This window comes from Musa acuminata, chromosome BXJ2-9 (genome assembly GCF_036884655.1).
Source record: "Musa acuminata AAA Group cultivar baxijiao chromosome BXJ2-9, Cavendish_Baxijiao_AAA, whole genome shotgun sequence".
Taxonomy (NCBI): domain Eukaryota; kingdom Viridiplantae; phylum Streptophyta; class Magnoliopsida; order Zingiberales; family Musaceae; genus Musa; species Musa acuminata.
This window is the reverse complement of record NC_088346.1, coordinates 11,440,553-11,459,604: the sequence shown is the minus strand read 5'-3', so window position 1 is coordinate 11,459,604 and position 19,052 is coordinate 11,440,553. Positions and strand designations below refer to the sequence as shown.

The 19,052-nt window shown below is 36.8% G+C and overlaps 2 protein-coding genes across 3 annotated transcripts; both read left to right on the top strand.

Moving 5' to 3' along the window:
* Nucleotides 1–463: 463 nt before the first annotated feature.
* LOC135623135 (uncharacterized) lies at nt 464–12,585 on the top strand. The gene is made up of 9 exons (XM_065125728.1): nt 464–620; nt 1,832–2,011; nt 5,616–5,695; nt 6,657–6,710; nt 10,457–10,732; nt 10,823–10,885; nt 10,986–11,054; nt 11,359–11,404; nt 12,310–12,585. The coding sequence occupies exons 1-9, from the start codon at nt 593–595 to the stop codon at nt 12,369–12,371; spliced, it is 858 nt and encodes a 285-aa protein (XP_064981800.1). The 5' UTR covers nt 464–592; the 3' UTR covers nt 12,372–12,585.
* A 664-nt stretch (nt 12,586–13,249) lies between these two features.
* LOC135623133 (uncharacterized) lies at nt 13,250–18,977 on the top strand. Of its 2 annotated transcripts, XM_065125706.1 has the most exons (9): nt 13,266–13,469; nt 13,534–13,774; nt 13,849–14,100; nt 14,197–14,312; nt 14,824–14,888; nt 14,966–15,192; nt 15,266–15,413; nt 18,473–18,513; nt 18,597–18,977. In XM_065125706.1, the coding sequence occupies exons 1-9, from the start codon at nt 13,365–13,367 to the stop codon at nt 18,725–18,727; spliced, it is 1,326 nt and encodes a 441-aa protein (XP_064981778.1). In that variant the 5' UTR covers nt 13,266–13,364; the 3' UTR covers nt 18,728–18,977. The 2 variants fall into 2 exon arrangements, with proteins under 2 accessions (XP_064981777.1, XP_064981778.1); XM_065125705.1 differs by having other exon boundaries at nt 13,250–13,774; nt 13,857–14,100.
* The last annotated feature ends 75 nt before the right edge of the window (nt 18,978–19,052 follow it).

Sequence of the window (19,052 nt, the reverse complement as noted above, 5' to 3'; positions counted from 1 at the left end):
ATATTAAATATTTTTATTTTTATAAATATAAAAATTCTAATATAACGAGTGAATCTCGAGATTAAATATTTTATTTTTATAAATATAAAAGTTCTAATATAAAAAAATTTAAATTAAATATTACGTATAAAAAATTTAATGTAACATATGGATCCCACTTTAAATATATGATATTTCCAAATGATAAAATACAAACTGATTTAAGAATTAAAATAGAATTGATAAATAATGAAACACAAAATAAAATTTGTTTTGTGAGTTCGAGGAAATTTAAATAATCCATTAATAATACAATAAAGCTGAACGAGAACCGAATTGACTCGGAGTTCTTGGTTCAGCTGACCCAGACCGAATTGAACCGGCTGAGACTCGCGAGCGGCAAAGAACTTCCCGCATAAAATCACCATGCACGCGTCCGTACCTCGCTCGCAATCTCCGACTCGTTGGGTGGAAGTCAGGGTATACGCGGCAGGGCGAACGATGGCGGAGATCTCCACGAAACCATACGCCGACATATATGTAACTCTCATCACTATTCCGATCTCTCTGTCGTGCGAACCGCCTTTCCAGTCTCCGACAAATCCCTACTTCCATGGAAATCGCTGCCTTCGGTTCACACGGTATGCGAGGCTCCGTCAATTTACTTCTCTGCTTCCTTGAACTTCTGATTCGTTGTTGCGCCGACGACGACGGTGCTTGTGTGCTGGAGTAATTGTTACCGGGAACCAAGATATAGTTAAGATCCAAGAAATTTGCATGTCAGAAAGTTAGGATTGCTTTACGAGCTTGTTCTGTGAACCTCGGTGTTGGTTCTTGAACAATCTTTGGCATTTTGTCCACATAATGGCTGAGACTGCTCTGATAGTTCTCGTTCTAGAGCGTCAGTTCATGTTTCGTTAGTTCTTGTAAGAAATTATGCTATAGGAACGGAGATAGGTGGATTAGTTTGTTGGCTCCTATAAGTTTCTGGAACGAGGGCCTGCCTGTCACTCTGAACTCTGGTATCATTTTGTGTTTGTTAGTGAAGTGCGCTTTCACCACTAGAAGCTGATGTAGCTTTGCGTGGTCATCATTCATAGAGTTGCATGGAGATATATGGTAGTGCGAAATAAGCTGATTTATAGCCTCATCCTATACTGAGTGTTGCAGGTTAACTATGATTCTATAAATTTTTTGGCTTATGAGAAAATTTGCATTCATCATGGTTGAATATATCCATAATGCTAGTTGAACTAGATGTCTCCTGCAAATCCAAGATTGTTGAATTGCAATCTTTTCTTTAAAATCTAAGTTCACATGCACATTTGAGTATGTTCTTTCTGGTCCAAGTTGACTAGTTATTGTTGAAACTCAATTTGCCATGTACTCACCCATCTTCTGGGCCAAGTAATAGGAGTAATAGGTATATCTTGAAGAACTAAAAAACACTGTTCAAATGCTTTTTGACATTGAACTTCAAGAATTTTTCACAGCAGAGCAGATCATATAAGTAGTTAAATTTATTTTGATTACTTGCTAAATCTGCTGATTTTCTATAACTTTTGTTTAGACTGACTGATTGCTAAGACATTATTTTTCCAAGATATGCTTATGGCACTTATAGGTTCCATAATTTAAGATGACATTTGAGTATTTAACATCTTGTTTTCAGACACGTATCAAAAAGGGATCCACTTCCTGGATTAGTGCAAGAATCCCAATTGCATGCTGACTAACTCATGGATTTATTTCTGTAATATTACTGTTGCAAGAACAACTTTGTTTGTCATAATGTTCCAACTTATTTGACATGCAAATCATTTATCATCTTTTCTATATTACATTTTCTCAGGTTCCGTTCAGATACTTTGGAATTCACATTCTTCTATTGATAAGCCTAATTGGATTCGCCATTCCAATAGTGCATGGAAAAGAATTATCTTTCCCAAAGCTTGGGTCAGTCAGGCACAAAAGGGGTCTTTGCTAAAAAGACTGAAGGCCTCAGAAAGAACTGCAGATTTGACATCTAATGGTAAGTTGATACTTCTTTGCTTCCTAAAATTGTATTTTTTATTTCTGTTATTAAGATACTTCTTGCATGGTATTTGGATATCGCTTTTTAACAACTATGCTCTCTTGACTTCCTCCCTTTACCAAAAGAATAATGTGTGCTCAACCATGAAGAATGTATTTATCCATGCATCATACAGTCAGAAATGAGATTGTCCTAGTTAATTGATGCATTTAATATTCAGCAGAGATTGATAGGAACCATCAGAAGATATTCTATAATCATATTACAATTGATTTATGTACTTCAAAAAAATTAGATGAGAAATTTACTAAAGTTATATTGATTAGAAATATAGACAAAAGTACCACTATTCATTGTTCATGTTAAAAATTGGATAAGCCACACATGCTTGTCTCTGTTTGACATGAATTCTAGTTAGAAAGAATACGGGTTTGTCCTTTTTCACTTTTGATTATCTACATATTAAAACCTTGATACCCATTTACACTACAAGAGTAAGAATTTGAGATATTCTAGAAATTGATGACCATGTGATTACATGAAGACATGAATACATTAATGTAACTCAAAGTTTAGATATTAAATTTGGATACTTCAGGCGCTTGCCTTAGTGTCATCATATCAGTGATTTAAAAAGCGCTAGGCGCCAAGGTCCAAAAATGCCCAAGGCGCTAAGTGCTTGCCCAAGCGCTCGCTTGAGCGAAGCGAGGCGCTAAAATATTAAAATATTTAATATAATTAATAAATATAATTATTTAACAGTATTAAAATTAAAATAATATATTATTAATCTAATAAATATAAATACATTACTGTTACTAGTATACTGTTAACAGTATACTTTCGAAAGAGAAGAAGGAAGAGGAGTGTAAGGGGAGACCGAGGTTGCAGCGACAGCGGTAAAATTGAGCAGCGGCGGCGAGAGCGGCGACAGTGGCAATGGCAGCGGGAGCGAGAGCGGCAGCGGCGAGCAGCGTTAGGGTTGGGCAGCAGCAGCTGACATCGATGCATTAGTTAGTTCTATTGAACCAACTCAAGCACTGGAGACCAAACCAGACCTAAAACGCTGGTTCGGTCGCCTGGTTTAACCTAGGCGCTCACCTCTTTGAAGTGCGCCACCTGGAAGTGAAGCGAGGCGCTCGGGCCTTGCCTCGCCTCGCCCGAGCGCCTATTGAAATCACTGCATCATATTATGTTGGTGCTTAGCGCAACAATGCATGTCGTAAAATTAAAATAAGGCCTTTCTTTCAAGTGTAGTTCTAGGCATGGAATGCAAAATTGGTCAGTTCAATGTGCAACTGGTATTTACCAGTCCGACCGTCGACCAGGATGTGAATGCTCCCATTTTGGGCATCCGGTTTGGGCTATATATATATATATATATATATATATATATATATATATATATATATTCTTTTGTTTAATGCAGTATTAGGGCTCACAACTACTATGAATCGCGAGCCCTGCCATCGATTGCCTACCCACTACCGCTCCTGCCATCCATGGTATGTCAAGATCTCTCCTCCTCCTTCCTTCTCCTTCTTGTCTTCCTCCTCCCCAAACAATTCTATGGTATGTATTGGCATAATGACACATGGTACCTTGGTATGGTTTGGACCTACACTGGTTCTAGCTCGGACCATTATGGGTCTGGTACCCGAGATTGCAATTTTGGATCTAGGATCCATGTGTTTTCGCTTTTGATTGAAGTTAGCTGTACATGGAAGTTAGCAAGGAATTTAGAGAAGATAATGTCATGTTAAGACTTAAGAATTGATGAGAGAAATATAATCTATAAACTGCATACCTTATTTCACACGCACACACACACACACATAATGAGTGTGTGTGTGTGTGTGTGTGCTAGCTTGTACTATCTCATAATGAGTAGGTATGGTTCTTAACTCTAACTAGAGCTTAGCTAATGTTAGCTAAACCACACTGACATGGCCACTAATATTAGAAGCATGGGAAAGGAGATTCATGGAGTATCTAAATGTAGAGATGTAGCTTAAAGAGAAAGGCGGTGGTGGTGTGGAGAAGCTCAAATGGGAATCACTACAAAATTCTTTAAAGATTAATAAAAATTTAAAAAAGGAGATTTTTTAAAATACAACAGCTACAAAAAGGTAAAAGTAGTTGTATTACCAAATACAAGTCTTATCATAGGTTCGATAGGGAGCTAAATACTAAGATTGGGGAAAATATTTTTTTTATTGCTAAAGTTAGAGAAAGATTGAGCAACAATTTAGGTAATACTAGGTGTATAGAGGGCAAAGTTCAAAGTACTAATTAATAATATCGAGATTCAGGAAAGAAGGATAAATTATCTTTTTATAGAATTTAATGAACATTCTATAAATAACTTCAAAGATAAACACTAATAAGTTCAGAAGTCATATATTGTTCATAAAATTAGGACAAATGAGGTAAAAGAAGCTTTAGAAAGGATGAAATTATGTAAAAGTGTGGACCTAATGGTATCACGATTGAGGTACGGTAGAATTTAGGAGATTTAGGAGTAATTTAGTTAGCTAGTTTATTCAATAAAATTTTAAAATTAAAATGATATCTGATGATGGAAGAAGACTTTTGAGTATCAATTTATAAGAATAAGAGATATATTTAAATTTACTTAATTATAAAGGAATTAAGATAATGAGTCATTTTGAAACTTTGGAAGGATGATTTAAGGTAAGAAAAATGACTAGCCACAAAAAAAGGTTTTATGCTCGAAAAATCAACCATAGGAACTATTTATTTATTAATAAAATTAATAGAAAGTTACAAAAAAGAAGAAAGATACACATTGTTTTTTATTATCACAGAAAATCTCTGATGCTCCTCTCCAATTTAATCACTAAATTTTTTCAATGGCTTTTCCTCTATGAACAATATTTTTATCAATCTCTCCATTAACTCTATCGAAACTCCCTTCACTCAGAAGAATATTGTTAATCAATAACATAGTCTCTTAAATATGTAAAATAATAGAGACATAACATTAATAGTTGATGTAACCTTATAGAAAACTTGCTAAACATACACCGAGACTATATTATCATACATAGACTTTTTTACATCAATATAATTAGTAGGTACATCTTTATTTTTCAAACTAATTATAATATATATCAAGTAATTGTAGACATTTTCTAAGATAATTTTTAGGCCAACCAAGCTTTGTTGGATATCAATGTTGGATGGTTAGGTGCTGAATTAGTAGGAAGGAAAAAAAGGTCTTTATTCATGGATGTCTCATAGATGACTAAATGAGGAAGAATCAACTAAGATAATGTATATGTTCAAACTTCAAAGGATGACAAATGTTGTTAATGGATAATGTTAGTCAATTAATATTAAATGTGTGAGGAATGGTGAAGAGAGATCTATAAAGATTTTGCTAAAAATAACAAAAAGATATTTGAGCTCTCTTGATTTAACTAGAGATTTTGCCTTGTAAATCAAGATATATTGGTTTGTACAGAGCTCAACAAGTAAAAAAGAGTTACAAATAGTTAGGACATCATAGCTTTTGTTGTTGTAGCTATAGTTAGTTTAATTTGTGTCTTAATCTGAGATTTACCACATCTAAATGCAGTAGCTGCTTCAGAAAATAGTTCGCAAGGCCCTTTAGAGAAGAAAGCTGTTTGGAAATCCACTTTTCCTAATGGGTTTGAGGTATTTCCTGAAGAAATTATTTTCATTTTGTCATATGAATCTTTTTTATTTGTTAATGCAGGATTGCTTGCAAGCTTGTTTGGACTTTAAATGTAAATATTTATCACTAATGAATCACTGATTGGATTTGCTTATTTAAATTATTAAAAGAACAATATTGGGAGAACATTTACTCTTTTTGTATTTTTCAGACATCCAATTTACTATGTTTTAATCATATATTTATTTGAAAAAATCTATCAATTTGTTTCTTGTTCTTACCTGATTTTTGGATAATGGTTGCACCTATTATTTTAATGTTGCTGGGTGGGAGGGGGAGGGGAGGGCTGTGGTTAAGTGATTAAAGAAAACCTGGTCTAGGCCTGGTGATGGGCTGAAACTGGTCAGTAAGCATGGTTTAGAAGGCTTACTGGGTGGAAAGTGTTGTACTGCCTGAGGATCACCAGAAATTAAGAGGTCCACGTTTTGGTCCAGGTTTGGACCAGTATGTACTGTTTGGCTCATGCAGGTTCAGGCTTAGCCATGAGTGTAGTTGCTTCAGTAATATTCTATAATTGAACTTATAATGATTTAACTATGCCTCATGATTGAACTTGCATGCTAATATTTATTCTATTAATGTTATTTCCTTGTATGAGTGATAACAAGTTTTGTTTGTTTGGTATGATAGTTGGTGTAACATCTCTATCAACCTGAAATGAGTGTCCATAGGACCATGGCTGGTATTAGTATTGGATCGGTATTGCAAATGTTGGCAAAATATCTTGTGATTCTAAAATTTTAACAGTACAACCAAAACACATTTTATTCATACCTTATTTCTCTCTGTTCTCATGAATGCAGTGTCATAAGACTCGTAACAATTGGGTCAGTTATGCTTCATGGACTAAATAAATTTGGTCATGTTCGAGAGATTTATCGAGTTGAAGAACTAAAATATTTTTCTTGATTTTCAAAACAGGAATTGATCGTAACAGTCTGTGATGAAACTAGCATTGCGGAGCTTTCTATGAAGGTAACATCATTTGTTTCTAAGCAACTGAGATTTGCACAAAGTATTTTGAGAATATGGTTCTTAAATGAAGCGGTTCTTATTATTTATAACTTAACACATTTTACAACAAACATTATTGCATTGAATGATCAATGCTTCTTGTAGGTATTCCTTTTAACATTTTTCACCTTTTTAGCTTCCTTTGAGCTTCATGATGTAATCAGATCATTTGTATTCTATTTTATAGTTGTGGAAGGTTTTTTGTGTTCTTGTGGTTTGAATTTCATGTGCCAGATTGTTGAAGTTGCTTATTTTAACTTAAGTGCTTCTATTGCAGTCTGGACTTTAAAGATTCTATGGTTCATTTCGTTCAGTGATTTTAATGTTGATATTGATTGCCAAGGGTGTATCTTATGCGTCTACCTTCAAAATACATCTCTTAATTCCATTTTCATTTCTTAAAGTGAAATAGACATTGGCATGTGATTTCTTTGCTGTGAAACTATAGTGGAATTGAATTGGATTATCGTATCACAACACCTGTGTGAAGAACAAAAACAAAGCAAATTAATATAAGGAGAAACTAACAAGAGCATGCAAAACTTTTCGTGGATTGGCCGTATAGCTTAATACCACCATGAGAATATGAAAGATATCCAATATATTAGAAGCCTCTTACTATGTACTTCCCCTAAATGGCCACAAATAAGAATATGAAAGGTATCCAATATTTGAGAAGCTTCTCACTATTTACTTCCCCTAAATGGCCGTAAATAAGCTATGTCCAACTCACAGTGCCTGTAGTAGCAGAAACCTAGAGAAGACCCCTGATGAACCTTACTATCAGTGAGACCTCATGTGGAATGTTTAAACTAATTATAGACAGCATTGTTATTTATAGATAGCCATGTTCAAATTCAAACCATTATAGATAAAAGACAGGAATTTGTGTGCCAACAGGCAAAAGAAATTGAAGAGGTTGGGCTGTCTCAGCACTTATCATTCGTCATTTTTTAACCTTAAACAAAGGATTGAAATGCCAACATGGTGGTTCCTTCTCAGCGACCACTTGGCACATATCAGGTGATATGCCCAATATGGCCCTAGATTTAATTACAAGGCCCAGGGATGCTTTTAAAATATCACATATATTGGCTGAAACAATTCTGGAAGTTCCGAAATGTGTTAGAACATGCAAAACCCTACCAAAAACCCTTGATACTTCTTCCAAGACCACCTTCCATTGATACACTACAGTATCGGAATTGGGAATTCATCAGTTTGTGCTGAATCAAGCATATTGCCCAATACAACTTGAGATTTGGATTCTTGCCTTAAATCACTAGTGCATTTATAAACCTCATGCAAGAATCATACTTCAGTGCTACTAGAAAAAAAATTGGACCCCATGTACTCTAAATTCAAGCAAATTGAAGCTTTACTCCTTCATAGGCAATGATATCATTCCAACTTATCTAATTGCTCCAGTCAAAGTAGTCTAGAGTTCAGACTAAATTTAATAGGATTTACCATATGTCCTAATTATAATATGATAAAATTTAGAGCAACTACAACATTCTCCACTTTGGGATTAAATTTATCTTGTTGGTTCTTCATGTTGTGTCTCTAGAGTATTCTTCTTCAAATCTTTATGCTACTGCACTCTAGCAACCAAATCAAAATTCTTAGTTTTGGATCAAGAGAGAAACACGGACAAAAATATTTGGCGACATGCTGCTTTTGTCATGGCAAATTTAACTCAGTATAAGTGCTTGACTATCATGGGACCATCTTCTTTCTTCAACAATAGTAGCAATCTAGCAATTGTAGTTTCACTTGCAATTGTAGTCACAATCATCCTATGTATGTTTGCACAACTTTCACTTTCATATGTTATGACATGCTACTCTCAAAACTCCTATAGATTTTGCAGTCCAAGGTACATGGCAGAATTAAATATCTGGATACTTAAATAGGATGTCTATCTCTAATATTAATTGATGGAAATGCTTACTCTGGCACCAAAATCTAGCTCTGGTACCATATTGATAGGAACTTCAAATTGTTAAGACCTCTGGCTTGATAGGAAATTGATAGAAATTTTAGTTCTAATATCAGGAACTTAGGTCTAATGCCAAATTGATAAGAAACTGGGGATACCAAATTGCTAAGATCTAACAGCTCATATGGAGTGCTTTGATTCTAGAAAAAGGAAAGGACACCTCCAAGAGAGTATCGTGAAAATGAAGATAGAGAAAAACTAAAGAGTGACAGAAAGAAACTACAGAGAGTAGAATTTAAAATAAGTTATAATGGCTCTGGAGGCACACAAGACCTTTGTATTAAGTGGCCACTCCCTTTTGGTATCTTTTATTTTTAAGTAATATTGGGAGAAACTAGAGCTTACATGATTAAAGGAAAGTTTATCCCATCTCACAAAATTCCTGTCGAACAAAGAGTCTAGAGTTCTCATAATACAAGTCTAACTAGGAAATTAACTAGCATAACATATTCTACACCCATTTTTGGGCTTCCGGACAGTAATTTGACTCCAAAGTAGGCTTTCCACAATTACTTCTGAAACGATAGACAAAATATATGAGGTTATTATTAATCCTACTAGAACTAGAACACTCTTATGTTGTGGACTAGTTGGGATTTGGGTCTTGGCTTGGATCTTGTCCGTATTAATAATTTGTTCATCTTATTAGTCTGGATGTCAATACCCACTGACAGATCTACCCAAGTGTTGTGAAGCCCATTAGAACCAACTTGTTTAGCCAATTAAGCCTTGACTCCTGTGGAGTCTTTTGGGCTGATGAAGAGGGTTTGATATGCTAGAAATTTGCATTATAACATAATTTGGGAACATACATTGCTCAGTCAAAGTCAATGGTCCTCCAGTAAAGATTGGAGCCTTCTATGTTATTAAACCCTGATGAGGGGGGTTTTGGGTCACTAGAAGTTTGCATTATAACACATTGTAGGAACATAACTCACTCATTTAAAGTCCACTTCTCCAACATTTTGAGCTTAAGTTTTCCTATGGTTGAAGAAGCAGAGCCTATAATCCATCCATTTTAGAAATGTACTTGTAGTGACCGCAAGGACATCCTGTTCAGCATCATTAGTTGAGCTCACTAGATCAATCTTTCTTTAATCTTCTCTGGTGACACCTACCCATTTTCCATTTTCTCTTTATGTGGTTTTCTTTCTTGCAAAAGGAACATCTTTCTTTTTCTTTAAGTTTGGAACAAGATTCCATGTTTTGTTCATGATGTTCCCTGATGTGTCTCTGCTTTGGGTTTTTCCCTAGCAACAACTCCTTTTCCTTCTTTGTCTCTTCTTCCTCTTCTCCTCCTCTTCTACCACCTCCCCTTCTTCTCCTTCTCCCTCTACATACTGACATACCATGTATTGAGATGCCAATATGAACTGCGTCTGCACCAGCCCAACCAGGAATCAGTATGGGTTTGATATCCAAGATTTCGAACCATGGTTCAACTTATGCAGTCTTATCCCTTATGAGAACAGAGTAAACCCATGGTCCAAAACTTTCTGTTAGAGACCTTGGTATTCTTCACAGGTCATATGCTAGTTCTTTTTTTTTTGTTATTGCTCACTTTAAGAATCAAGGTATTTTAATTATAATGCTTCAGGTTAAGATAAAATTAATTAGAAATATATGGCAATCTTTCATGATATTATTCTGTTTCTCATAGTTTTCTATACAGAACATTTTACTGTCAAATTCATGGATGTCTTAGGTTGGCAACTTTGAAATGCATCTGAAAAGAGACATTGGAATATCAGAAGCTTTAACGTCTACTATATCTACGATTGTCTCACCTACTACAGCACCACCAATTCCAAGTGAGCCAATGTGTGTGTCAACTATTGCCCCTGCCCAACAAGACGTTCCAAAGGAACCTGTTCTACCAGAAACAAGTCCATTTTCAGACATCTATTCTTCAAAGGCGTTAAAACTTGCAGCTCTGGGAGCCTCCAGTTCAAATGCATATGTTCTAATATCATCTCCTTCGGTGTGAATTGCCTGAGAGACTTTGTGTATATTGTTACCTGAAGTGTTCAAGTCAGTGCTTTTGTATAATGCTGATGGTTTAATTGTCCAGGTGGGAACGTTTCGAATTGGAACAACACTCAAGGGAAAGAAGCAACCTCCATGCTGTGAAGTGGTAATTTTGCATATTTGACTTGTTTTTGTTATTATAGGAACTAGCATTTTGCCACACAAAACTTCTTAAAACCTTTGCATGAGGACATTTCCTCTTACAGGGTGACATGATCAAAGAAGGGCAGGCCATTGGCTTCTTGGATCAGTTTGGAAATGAGCTGCCTATTAGGGTAAGTTTTGTATACCTTTCACAGTCACATTTTATTGCAGTTGAGTTTCCTAGGGTTTGGATAATTTCAGCCATGCAGGGATGGTAAAGCATGGTATCCATGCTCTTGAGATGGTGTCTCGGAGATCCATGTGGTGCCGAAGGATTTGCTAGTACCCCATTTTGCGTACTTTTCGTTTGTGCTATCCACCACAAACCCTGTGACACATCATACTGACACATTATTGACACATTCTCTTCAAACTAATATTAAATCCGCACATTTTCTTTCTTCAATTCATGCTCTTATTATGATCTTTTTTCAGTCCAATGTAGCTGGAGAAGTCCTAAAGATCCTATGCAAGGATGGAGGTATACTAGAATTTCCATTTCAGTCAAGATTTGAGTTTCTTTTATATTGTATACTTGTGGAGGACTTTCTGGGTGACATCAAACTAAATAATTCATGTACCGAAAAAGCCAATCAGAGTCGGAATTTATTGCTCCAGGTTTCCATTATTAGTTCAACTAATCAAGATGGCGAAGTATGTGATTCCCCAATCTGTCATTCCAGTCACATTTTATTACTCTGTAGATAGTAGTTGACTATGTGAGAAAGAACAAGAAGATGACCATAGTCCCATTGCATGTCAGCTTAAATACTCAATGTCAGTTTGCATCACCTACACCTCACTACTGTTCTCCATAGTCAACCACTAAACTCATCCATACCTTGACCAACTGATATCTAACCCATTCACCTTCTTCATGTTCAATTGCAGTGAGTCTGGTATTAATCATTTTTGTGGGCAGTCAATTTAGTGCCAGTTTACCCCTAGCTCCACCTCCACCTCATCAACGTTACACAATCTCACTTCACAAGCATTTTTGTCATACTTTTGACTTGTCTCTCAAAAGTCCACTTTAACTCTAGTAGAAATGGATGGTTGTTTTAATGCTTGGGAAAGGTCCTAATCACCTTACTGACGATCAAACATTATACATTAGTATACCTTCCCAATGTGCCTTTATGTTTGCCATGCATTTCGATCTTTATTACTGGCATTACATAATGAAAATATAAAATTATGTTTCCTTGCACATATTATATTTAGCATTTCATCCTTTAAGAACACTTGGGACTGTTCTTAATTGTTCTGAAGTATTTTTAGATATTTAGACTTTTCTAATCAAGGTTCTTATTGATTAGTCCTAAAATTTGATAGACGTATTCAGTTCCCTTTCGATTCACAATCTTTTCTTTTTTGGACTTGCAGAAGCAGTTGGCTACGGTGATGCGCTCATTGCTGTCTTGCCTTTCTTTGCTGGAATAGAATGATGTGCTCAACTACCTGCAAACGGACGCCCTTGAGCTTTAAAAGTGCATCGCCTCATTCTTGTCGTGCTACTGTTTGTGCTTAGTTGAGGGTAATTGAGTAACAAAAACAACATCAGTGACAACACAAACAAAACAAAAAAAGATCTCTAATGGTTTGTCTGTTGAAGAAATAAATTTACACGGAACAATAACCAACAAGTCTCATTCTTGCTCATGATTTTTTTTTAAAATTTTCTGTTCCTGCTTTGACTTGAATTCATAGAACAATGATATGATAGGTATCAAATTAGGGTTTCCGATGGAGCTGCAATATGTAGTAGTTGATGTGAGACATGACATGTGGACCATACTGTGTTTTTTTTTGTAACTCAGCCGAGGTTTCTAAGGATGTCTGAACCGAGGATTTAGGATGCACTCTGTCAAACCTGCAATTGAGGAAGATTAATTTTAATTGATACATAAATTGGTTGCCTGCAGGAACGCACTTTGGTGGATAAGATTGGCACCTTACATTTCTCTACTTGTATAAACGGGATTCGTAGAATTGGATATAAATTTTGATATATTTGAAAGCTTAAAATAAAATTGATATAAATATTCTTGTAGATACTGATCCTGAGAATAATATTGCAGAGATGAAAAGAGGTAGGTAGGGGTAGAAGTATAGGATTAAAATTTATGTCAAGATCTTTTTAGAACAGGAATATTCGGTAATTATAATAACTTACAATGAGTTAAATTAATTAGGATTAACATATGTTGAAGACTACTTCAACATTAAAAAAATAAAATCATTATATCCTAAGTGAAACACAATATATAGATATATATTGATTCTTTCAATTTTTATCCACGTACGATTAATCTTAATCCTCTTTACAATCTTCACCCTAATGTTCTCACAACATTCCCCACCGCGCCCTCTCCCACACCCCCTCGAAAGCCCCGAGAGCGTTGCTCGCCCTCCGCTTCACAGAACAAGCAGCACGGGGAATGGAGCTGTCGCTCAGCGGAAACGCCCTCAAGACCTTCACCCGCTCCGTTACCTGCCTCGCACGCGTCGGCACCGAGCTCGTCCTCGTCGCTTCTCCTTCCAAGGTCTCCCACCCTCTCCCCACTTCGCCCTTAACTCCGTTTCCTCACCCTCCTCCTTTCTCCGCAGCTCGAGCTCCATACCCTCAACTCCTCGCGCTCCGCATACCAGACCGTCTCCTTCCACCCTGGCTCCTTCGACATCTACATCCTCTCCTCCTCCTCCTCCTCCTCCTCCATCCGATGCAGCGTCCTCCTCAAATCCCTCTGCTCCGTCTTCCGCACCCCCGCTGCCGCCCTCGACCGCATCGCCGTTGCCCTCCCGTCTCCCGACGCCGCCAAGCTCCAATGCACCCTCCATTGCCTCAGCGGTCGGTACCTTCCACTTCCCCTTTCCCTACTGTAAAAATCGTTTCTTTATCGGTTCTCTGATGCTCGCTTTCAGGTGCGAAGAAGACGTACTGGATCACCTGCAACGTGGATCCTGACGTGCAGCAGCTGTCGCTTGATAGACGGCGATTTCCGAGCAGCCTCATTGTTCGGCCGCGTGACCTGGCACGGTTGCTCGCTAATTTCCAGTCATCGCTGCAGGAGATCACCATTATCGCTACTGAGACGTCAGCAGCGCCATCAGATTCTAGGGATGAGATCGGGCGGAAGGCCGTGGAGCTTCGGAGCTACATAGATCCCACTAAAGGTTTGGTCTTGGGGCTTCCATTGTTTGGACAATTGCCTCTTTCGGGGGATGATCTTTTGGGTTGGTTGAGTTGTTCTCTCATGCTTTGTGGTGTAGATAATAGTGATGCGACACTGCACACACAGCTTTGGATTGACCCGGCAGAGGAATTTTTTCAGTATACGCACACTGGGGATCCGGTGGATGTCACATTTGGTGTGAAGGAACTGAAAGTAATATTTCCTTTTCTTGTTCCATATGAATGCTTGCCTTTCCGTGTGATGTTAGTTCCTAGGAAATCAAAATCTTTTGGAATTGGAGTAGTTAGACTTCGAAAGAGCAGGTTTCTATCGCACTGCAAGAATGGCATTGGCTATTCAGTATCTGGACACACAAAGATACTGAATTGAAAGAAAGAGAGCAAAAGCATAAGCCATAAAGAATTTAGGTTCATTTCATGCTGATGTGTTTGCAGACTCCATAAAAATATATTGAATGCAGGAGTTTCCAGTTTCATGCTGTGCTTTTTCTGATATGAAACATATTGACTTCATACCGATATGTTTCATGCAGGAAAATGGGCCTCTATCTTGATTGAATCAGTATAGTTCACCCCACACTCCAATTAAATGTGTTGTAATATATAAAGCTTTTGATTTGCACATCAGCCTTTCTCTTCTGTATTCTTCTGAATTTGCAGTTCATAAATAATCTAATTACTTGTCCCTATTTTCTCCAAATTAGGCTTTTCTAGCCTTCTGTGAGGGGTGTGAAGTGAACATTCATATTTTTTTCGAAAAAGCTGGAGAGTGAGTTTGTATTTCATGACTTCAATCTTGTCTTCTGCCATGTTATTTCTCTAGTAACATATCCTCTGGATGGACAGACCTATCTTAATGGCACCAAGATTTGGATTTGATGATGCATCAGATTCAGACTTTGATGCCACCTTAGTTCTTGCAACTATGTTAGTATCACAACTGAATGCTGGAAGCAGTACAGAGCAACCATCAGTTCCTCCAGTGCCACAATTAGAACGTTCTAGGGCTGCTAACGCCTCACCAGTTTTTGACAATCCTTCTAATCACACCAAAATCTGGTCAGAGCTCTCAGGTGTCTATTTATGCTCAATGTTTTGTTTTATCTAATAATGTCAATTTAGTTACTCATGTTAATCCTGCAACAGGTAGTGCTGCCAAGAGCTCTGAGACTATTAGAGGTAAACAGGTTCAAGATGAAGGAAATCCAAGCTCTAGCATACCAAATGATCAACAGATGCCTAACGTGATAAATGTTCCAAGAGTACCTGCTGCCCAGGAAGATATACTGGATACGTATCCTGATATTTATGCCCTTTTCATCCATTATTATTTGAATTAATCTATTTAGTTTTAAGTCTCAGTCTTGATAAAATACTTTTCTACAAAGCTTAGTCACATTATGTAGCAGTGAGAGTTAAATGTAATTAACCTATATGCCATAATTAACTTGCTATGTGATTTTGCTATGTCTACAACCTGTATTCACACAATGAACATTGTGATAAGACTAGTAAAATTGAGACTCCTTTTCTCTATCTGGTTTCTCCATGGTTAAAACAAGAAAAGGTCACAAGAAGCAAGTTGATTAGGAAAAAAACTCTAGATACACACCGAAATTTATAATTGGTTTATTTTTAATATTTTGTAAGCTTTGATTCTCAATATAGTTCCAATAATAGTTTAAAAACAATTGTTTAATATAATAGAATGTAGGATAATAGAGTCCTTTCTTCTTTAGTACAATAGCATTCTCTTGTCTTCATTTTGCATAGCCAAGTTCAATATCAGTTATGTCTGAAGAATCAGCCAATTCAAGTCATGGATCAAGATCATATCCTGATTCTTTGTGAGTTGTTACATAATAGAGTTGCCTCTCGATAGGAATCTTCTCAAGCTGCCTTCACAACTCTGCCTTGGCCATTGCTGCACCAACCCCAGATCGATAGAACTCTCGAAAAGTATAGTGAGGCTTGAGATCCTGTCTTGTTCTAGATTATGAGTCACCTTAACTCATGAATTATAGTCTTGATCCAATACTAGTTTTCAGAATCTGCTATACAATAATAATACTAGTATACTAGGTGGTGTATTGACTTGTCTCATTGTCTTATATTAGCCAAAAGATAATAATACAAACCGTTACCAGACCATGTGGTTTAATAATACGGACCATCCATACCATATGGTTAAATGTGGTCCTTGGTCAGGCAAGTAAAAACCGGTTAGTGTCTATCGTAAATTGATAATATTAGTTGAACGATTTTTCTCTTTTTTAAAATTTTTTTGGTCAAAGGTATCATTGTTGCATAATTTATATTTAGTAGACCTCGTCCAGTGTTTTAAAAGGGCACCCAGGTGCTCACGTAGGAGCTCGAGCAAGGCGAGGCTCAAGCACCTCATATAGTTGCCGAAGGACATGCTTTAGTGAAGTGTTGCCTGGGTGCTCGCTCGAACCTAGGCATCAAGCTCCTTGGGTGAGCACCTGACCTGGGTTCAGGCAAGCGCCTATTTGAAGGCAAGCATTCGAACCGACTAAGCATAATAGTAAACTCCCCCCCTCCAATGTGTGACCCCCGATCCATAACCCTAAATACTTTGCTACCCTGACTCACCTTTGGTCCCGTCGTTGTTTTCGTGCACAATCACTATCTCCGCCGCCGTTGCATAAGGCCAATGCTTCCTCTACCACCGACAAATGGTCCAAAAGTCTCGTTGGTGTAGCTTTCGTGCGTAGTTCCCTCTGTTGCCATTGCTTTTGTGTATAATTCCTTCCACCGTCGAGGGATAGGATCGCAACTTCTTTCTCCACTGATAGAAACATCTGAAGCTTTCTTCACAGTCCACCCATGACATCGTCGTTCGTAGTTTCCTCCATCGAGGGAATTTGCAAGTTTTGCTTATTGGTCCAAGAGCTAATTAGAGCCAAGAGGAGGGATCAACTTGTGATCAGAGTAGGAAAGCTGCAGCACGTACTATCATATCAGATCTAATTATAATAAATAAATATTATTCAAAAAATCAAAAAATGTTTCAATAGACTATAAGATATAATTCATAATTTAAGATTTATGTTTGTGTATTGGTAGCCTAATTATAGGAGTTACTGTAAGGCCAAGAGCAGTCTTGGAATTATTATCTAGTTGTGCTTTAATAACAATTTAACTTAGGGTAGTTGTCTTCTTGTTCCCTCTTATTTTTTCTTGGGATGTGTTCTATCTCTCCTCAACTTGAGGTAGTACATGCTAGAAGCATACCTTAACAGTCTGGTATTAGAGCAAGAAATCATTGTTCTTGTGATCTTTTACAATGATATCAATGGCACAAGAGTCTTGTATGAGCACCAACATGATAAAACTTTTCATTTTACATCTGAACAACTAATTAATTAAAGCTCTCAACAAAGTTTTGTATTTTGAGCATATGTGATATTTTAATATATTTTTTGTAAAATGTTGTTCTTCATTTGGTTCTAAAGGGCATCATGCTCATTTATGATCCTCGGATATAATCCATCTTTTCACTCCATTTTTTTTTTCCTTGACTTTTGTATGCTTTGATTCTAACTCAAATTGGTATGAGATTTGATAAATAATCTAGATAAAGACTGTATGCAAGTATCAGACAGCATGCAAAATGCTAGTGCATGCCCTTCTTTGATGTAGTTGTACGGTTCTGCACACAGTTCATGCCACTCTAGCTCCACTGAACATACATATACAGTTCTATGATTGCTTTAAAATTCTAATAAACAAACCTTATACCTGTCTTAGTGACCTTCCTAAACATTCACAAGGTTGCTCAGTGTTTCGTAAGTAATAGAACAGAATTAGAATAAAATCAAAGATTTGTTGATTTTTGTTATGTGACAAAGATTGATAGAGACATCTAATTGCTTCATAGAAGAATAAACTGATATCCTGACTTTTAATGCTGCCTTTGTATCAAACTAAAGCTGGTAACTAATCCCAATGTAGAAGCACTGTAAAAACTGATATAGACAAATATCTCAGATATCCTTGACCGTGAAGTCTATATTGTCACTTTAAATAAGAACCATGATTCACATAATATAACTAAGTGGGTTGATTAAGGTGGTTTTGTTTGATGCTATGATCATATATGTAGATTTGCATACTCTGTCTTGTAACTGGAATACATATATTTTAGAACTCAATTTGCGAATTGCAATAGTAAGTACTGTTTTAGGAATTCAAGTTGGGATATTCAGAAAACATAAACTCGAACATACTTTCTTCATCAAATGTCTCGTTACATAATTTCAGGCATGATGTGTTTGTTATAAATTAATATATGCCAGAAGCCTAAATGTTGCCCTTACTATATTGCTGCAGACAGCAGCCTATGGAAACAGATGACAGGGACAAAACTCAGGGTTTGATATCAGCATAGTAATCTTTAGAAACTCGAGGCTCTTAAATCTGAATGACTCGTCTCTTTTCATGTCTTCTTTTGCAGATAGGGCAGACATGCATGGGAATCCCTATTCACAGCATCATCCGAGTAATTGGGTGGGTGCAGTTGATGATGAGGATGACGACGACGACGAAGAACTATGCGTGCAGTCCACACCTCACTACTATGATTGACACTAAGAACTTCTCATCTATTCCGTGGCATGCTCGATAAGAATGCCTATTCATCTTCGGTGTGCTTAGGTTAGGACATAGGAGTTTAGATATTTTAAGACATCATTTCTGCATGCTGTTCATTTCTGTGGATTTGCTGTTTTGAGAAGATTCAGAAATCTTGTTATTTTTCCTGAAAACCGAAAATTCTTGTTATGTCGAACTTTTAAACCTCGTTATGGAAATTTATTTTCATGTCATTGACCTTAAACCCTGAATGCTACTAACGAGCTTATGTTGTCCTTATGGTGTAGAGTTGAATGTGCCTTGCATTTGGATGTCTTTC

Excerpts from the sequence above, each read along its gene's own strand:
- LOC135623133 (XM_065125705.1), top strand. The coding sequence starts at position 13,265 with ATGTTCTCACAACATTCCCCACCGCGCCCTCTCCCACACCCCCTCGAA. Across the intron at positions 13,775-13,856 it reads CACCCTCCATTGCCTCAGCG|AAGACGTACTGGATCACCTG; the intron begins GTCGGTACCTTC and ends TCAGGTGCGAAG. Across the intron at positions 14,313-14,823 it reads TTGGTGTGAAGGAACTGAAA|GCTTTTCTAGCCTTCTGTGA; the intron begins GTAATATTTCCT and ends TCTCCAAATTAG.
- LOC135623135 (XM_065125728.1), top strand. The coding sequence starts at position 593 with ATGGAAATCGCTGCCTTCGGTTCACACG. Across the intron at positions 621-1,831 it reads CGCTGCCTTCGGTTCACACG|GTTCCGTTCAGATACTTTGG; the intron begins GTATGCGAGGCT and ends ACATTTTCTCAG. Across the intron at positions 10,886-10,985 it reads AACCTCCATGCTGTGAAGTG|GGTGACATGATCAAAGAAGG; the intron begins GTAATTTTGCAT and ends TTCCTCTTACAG.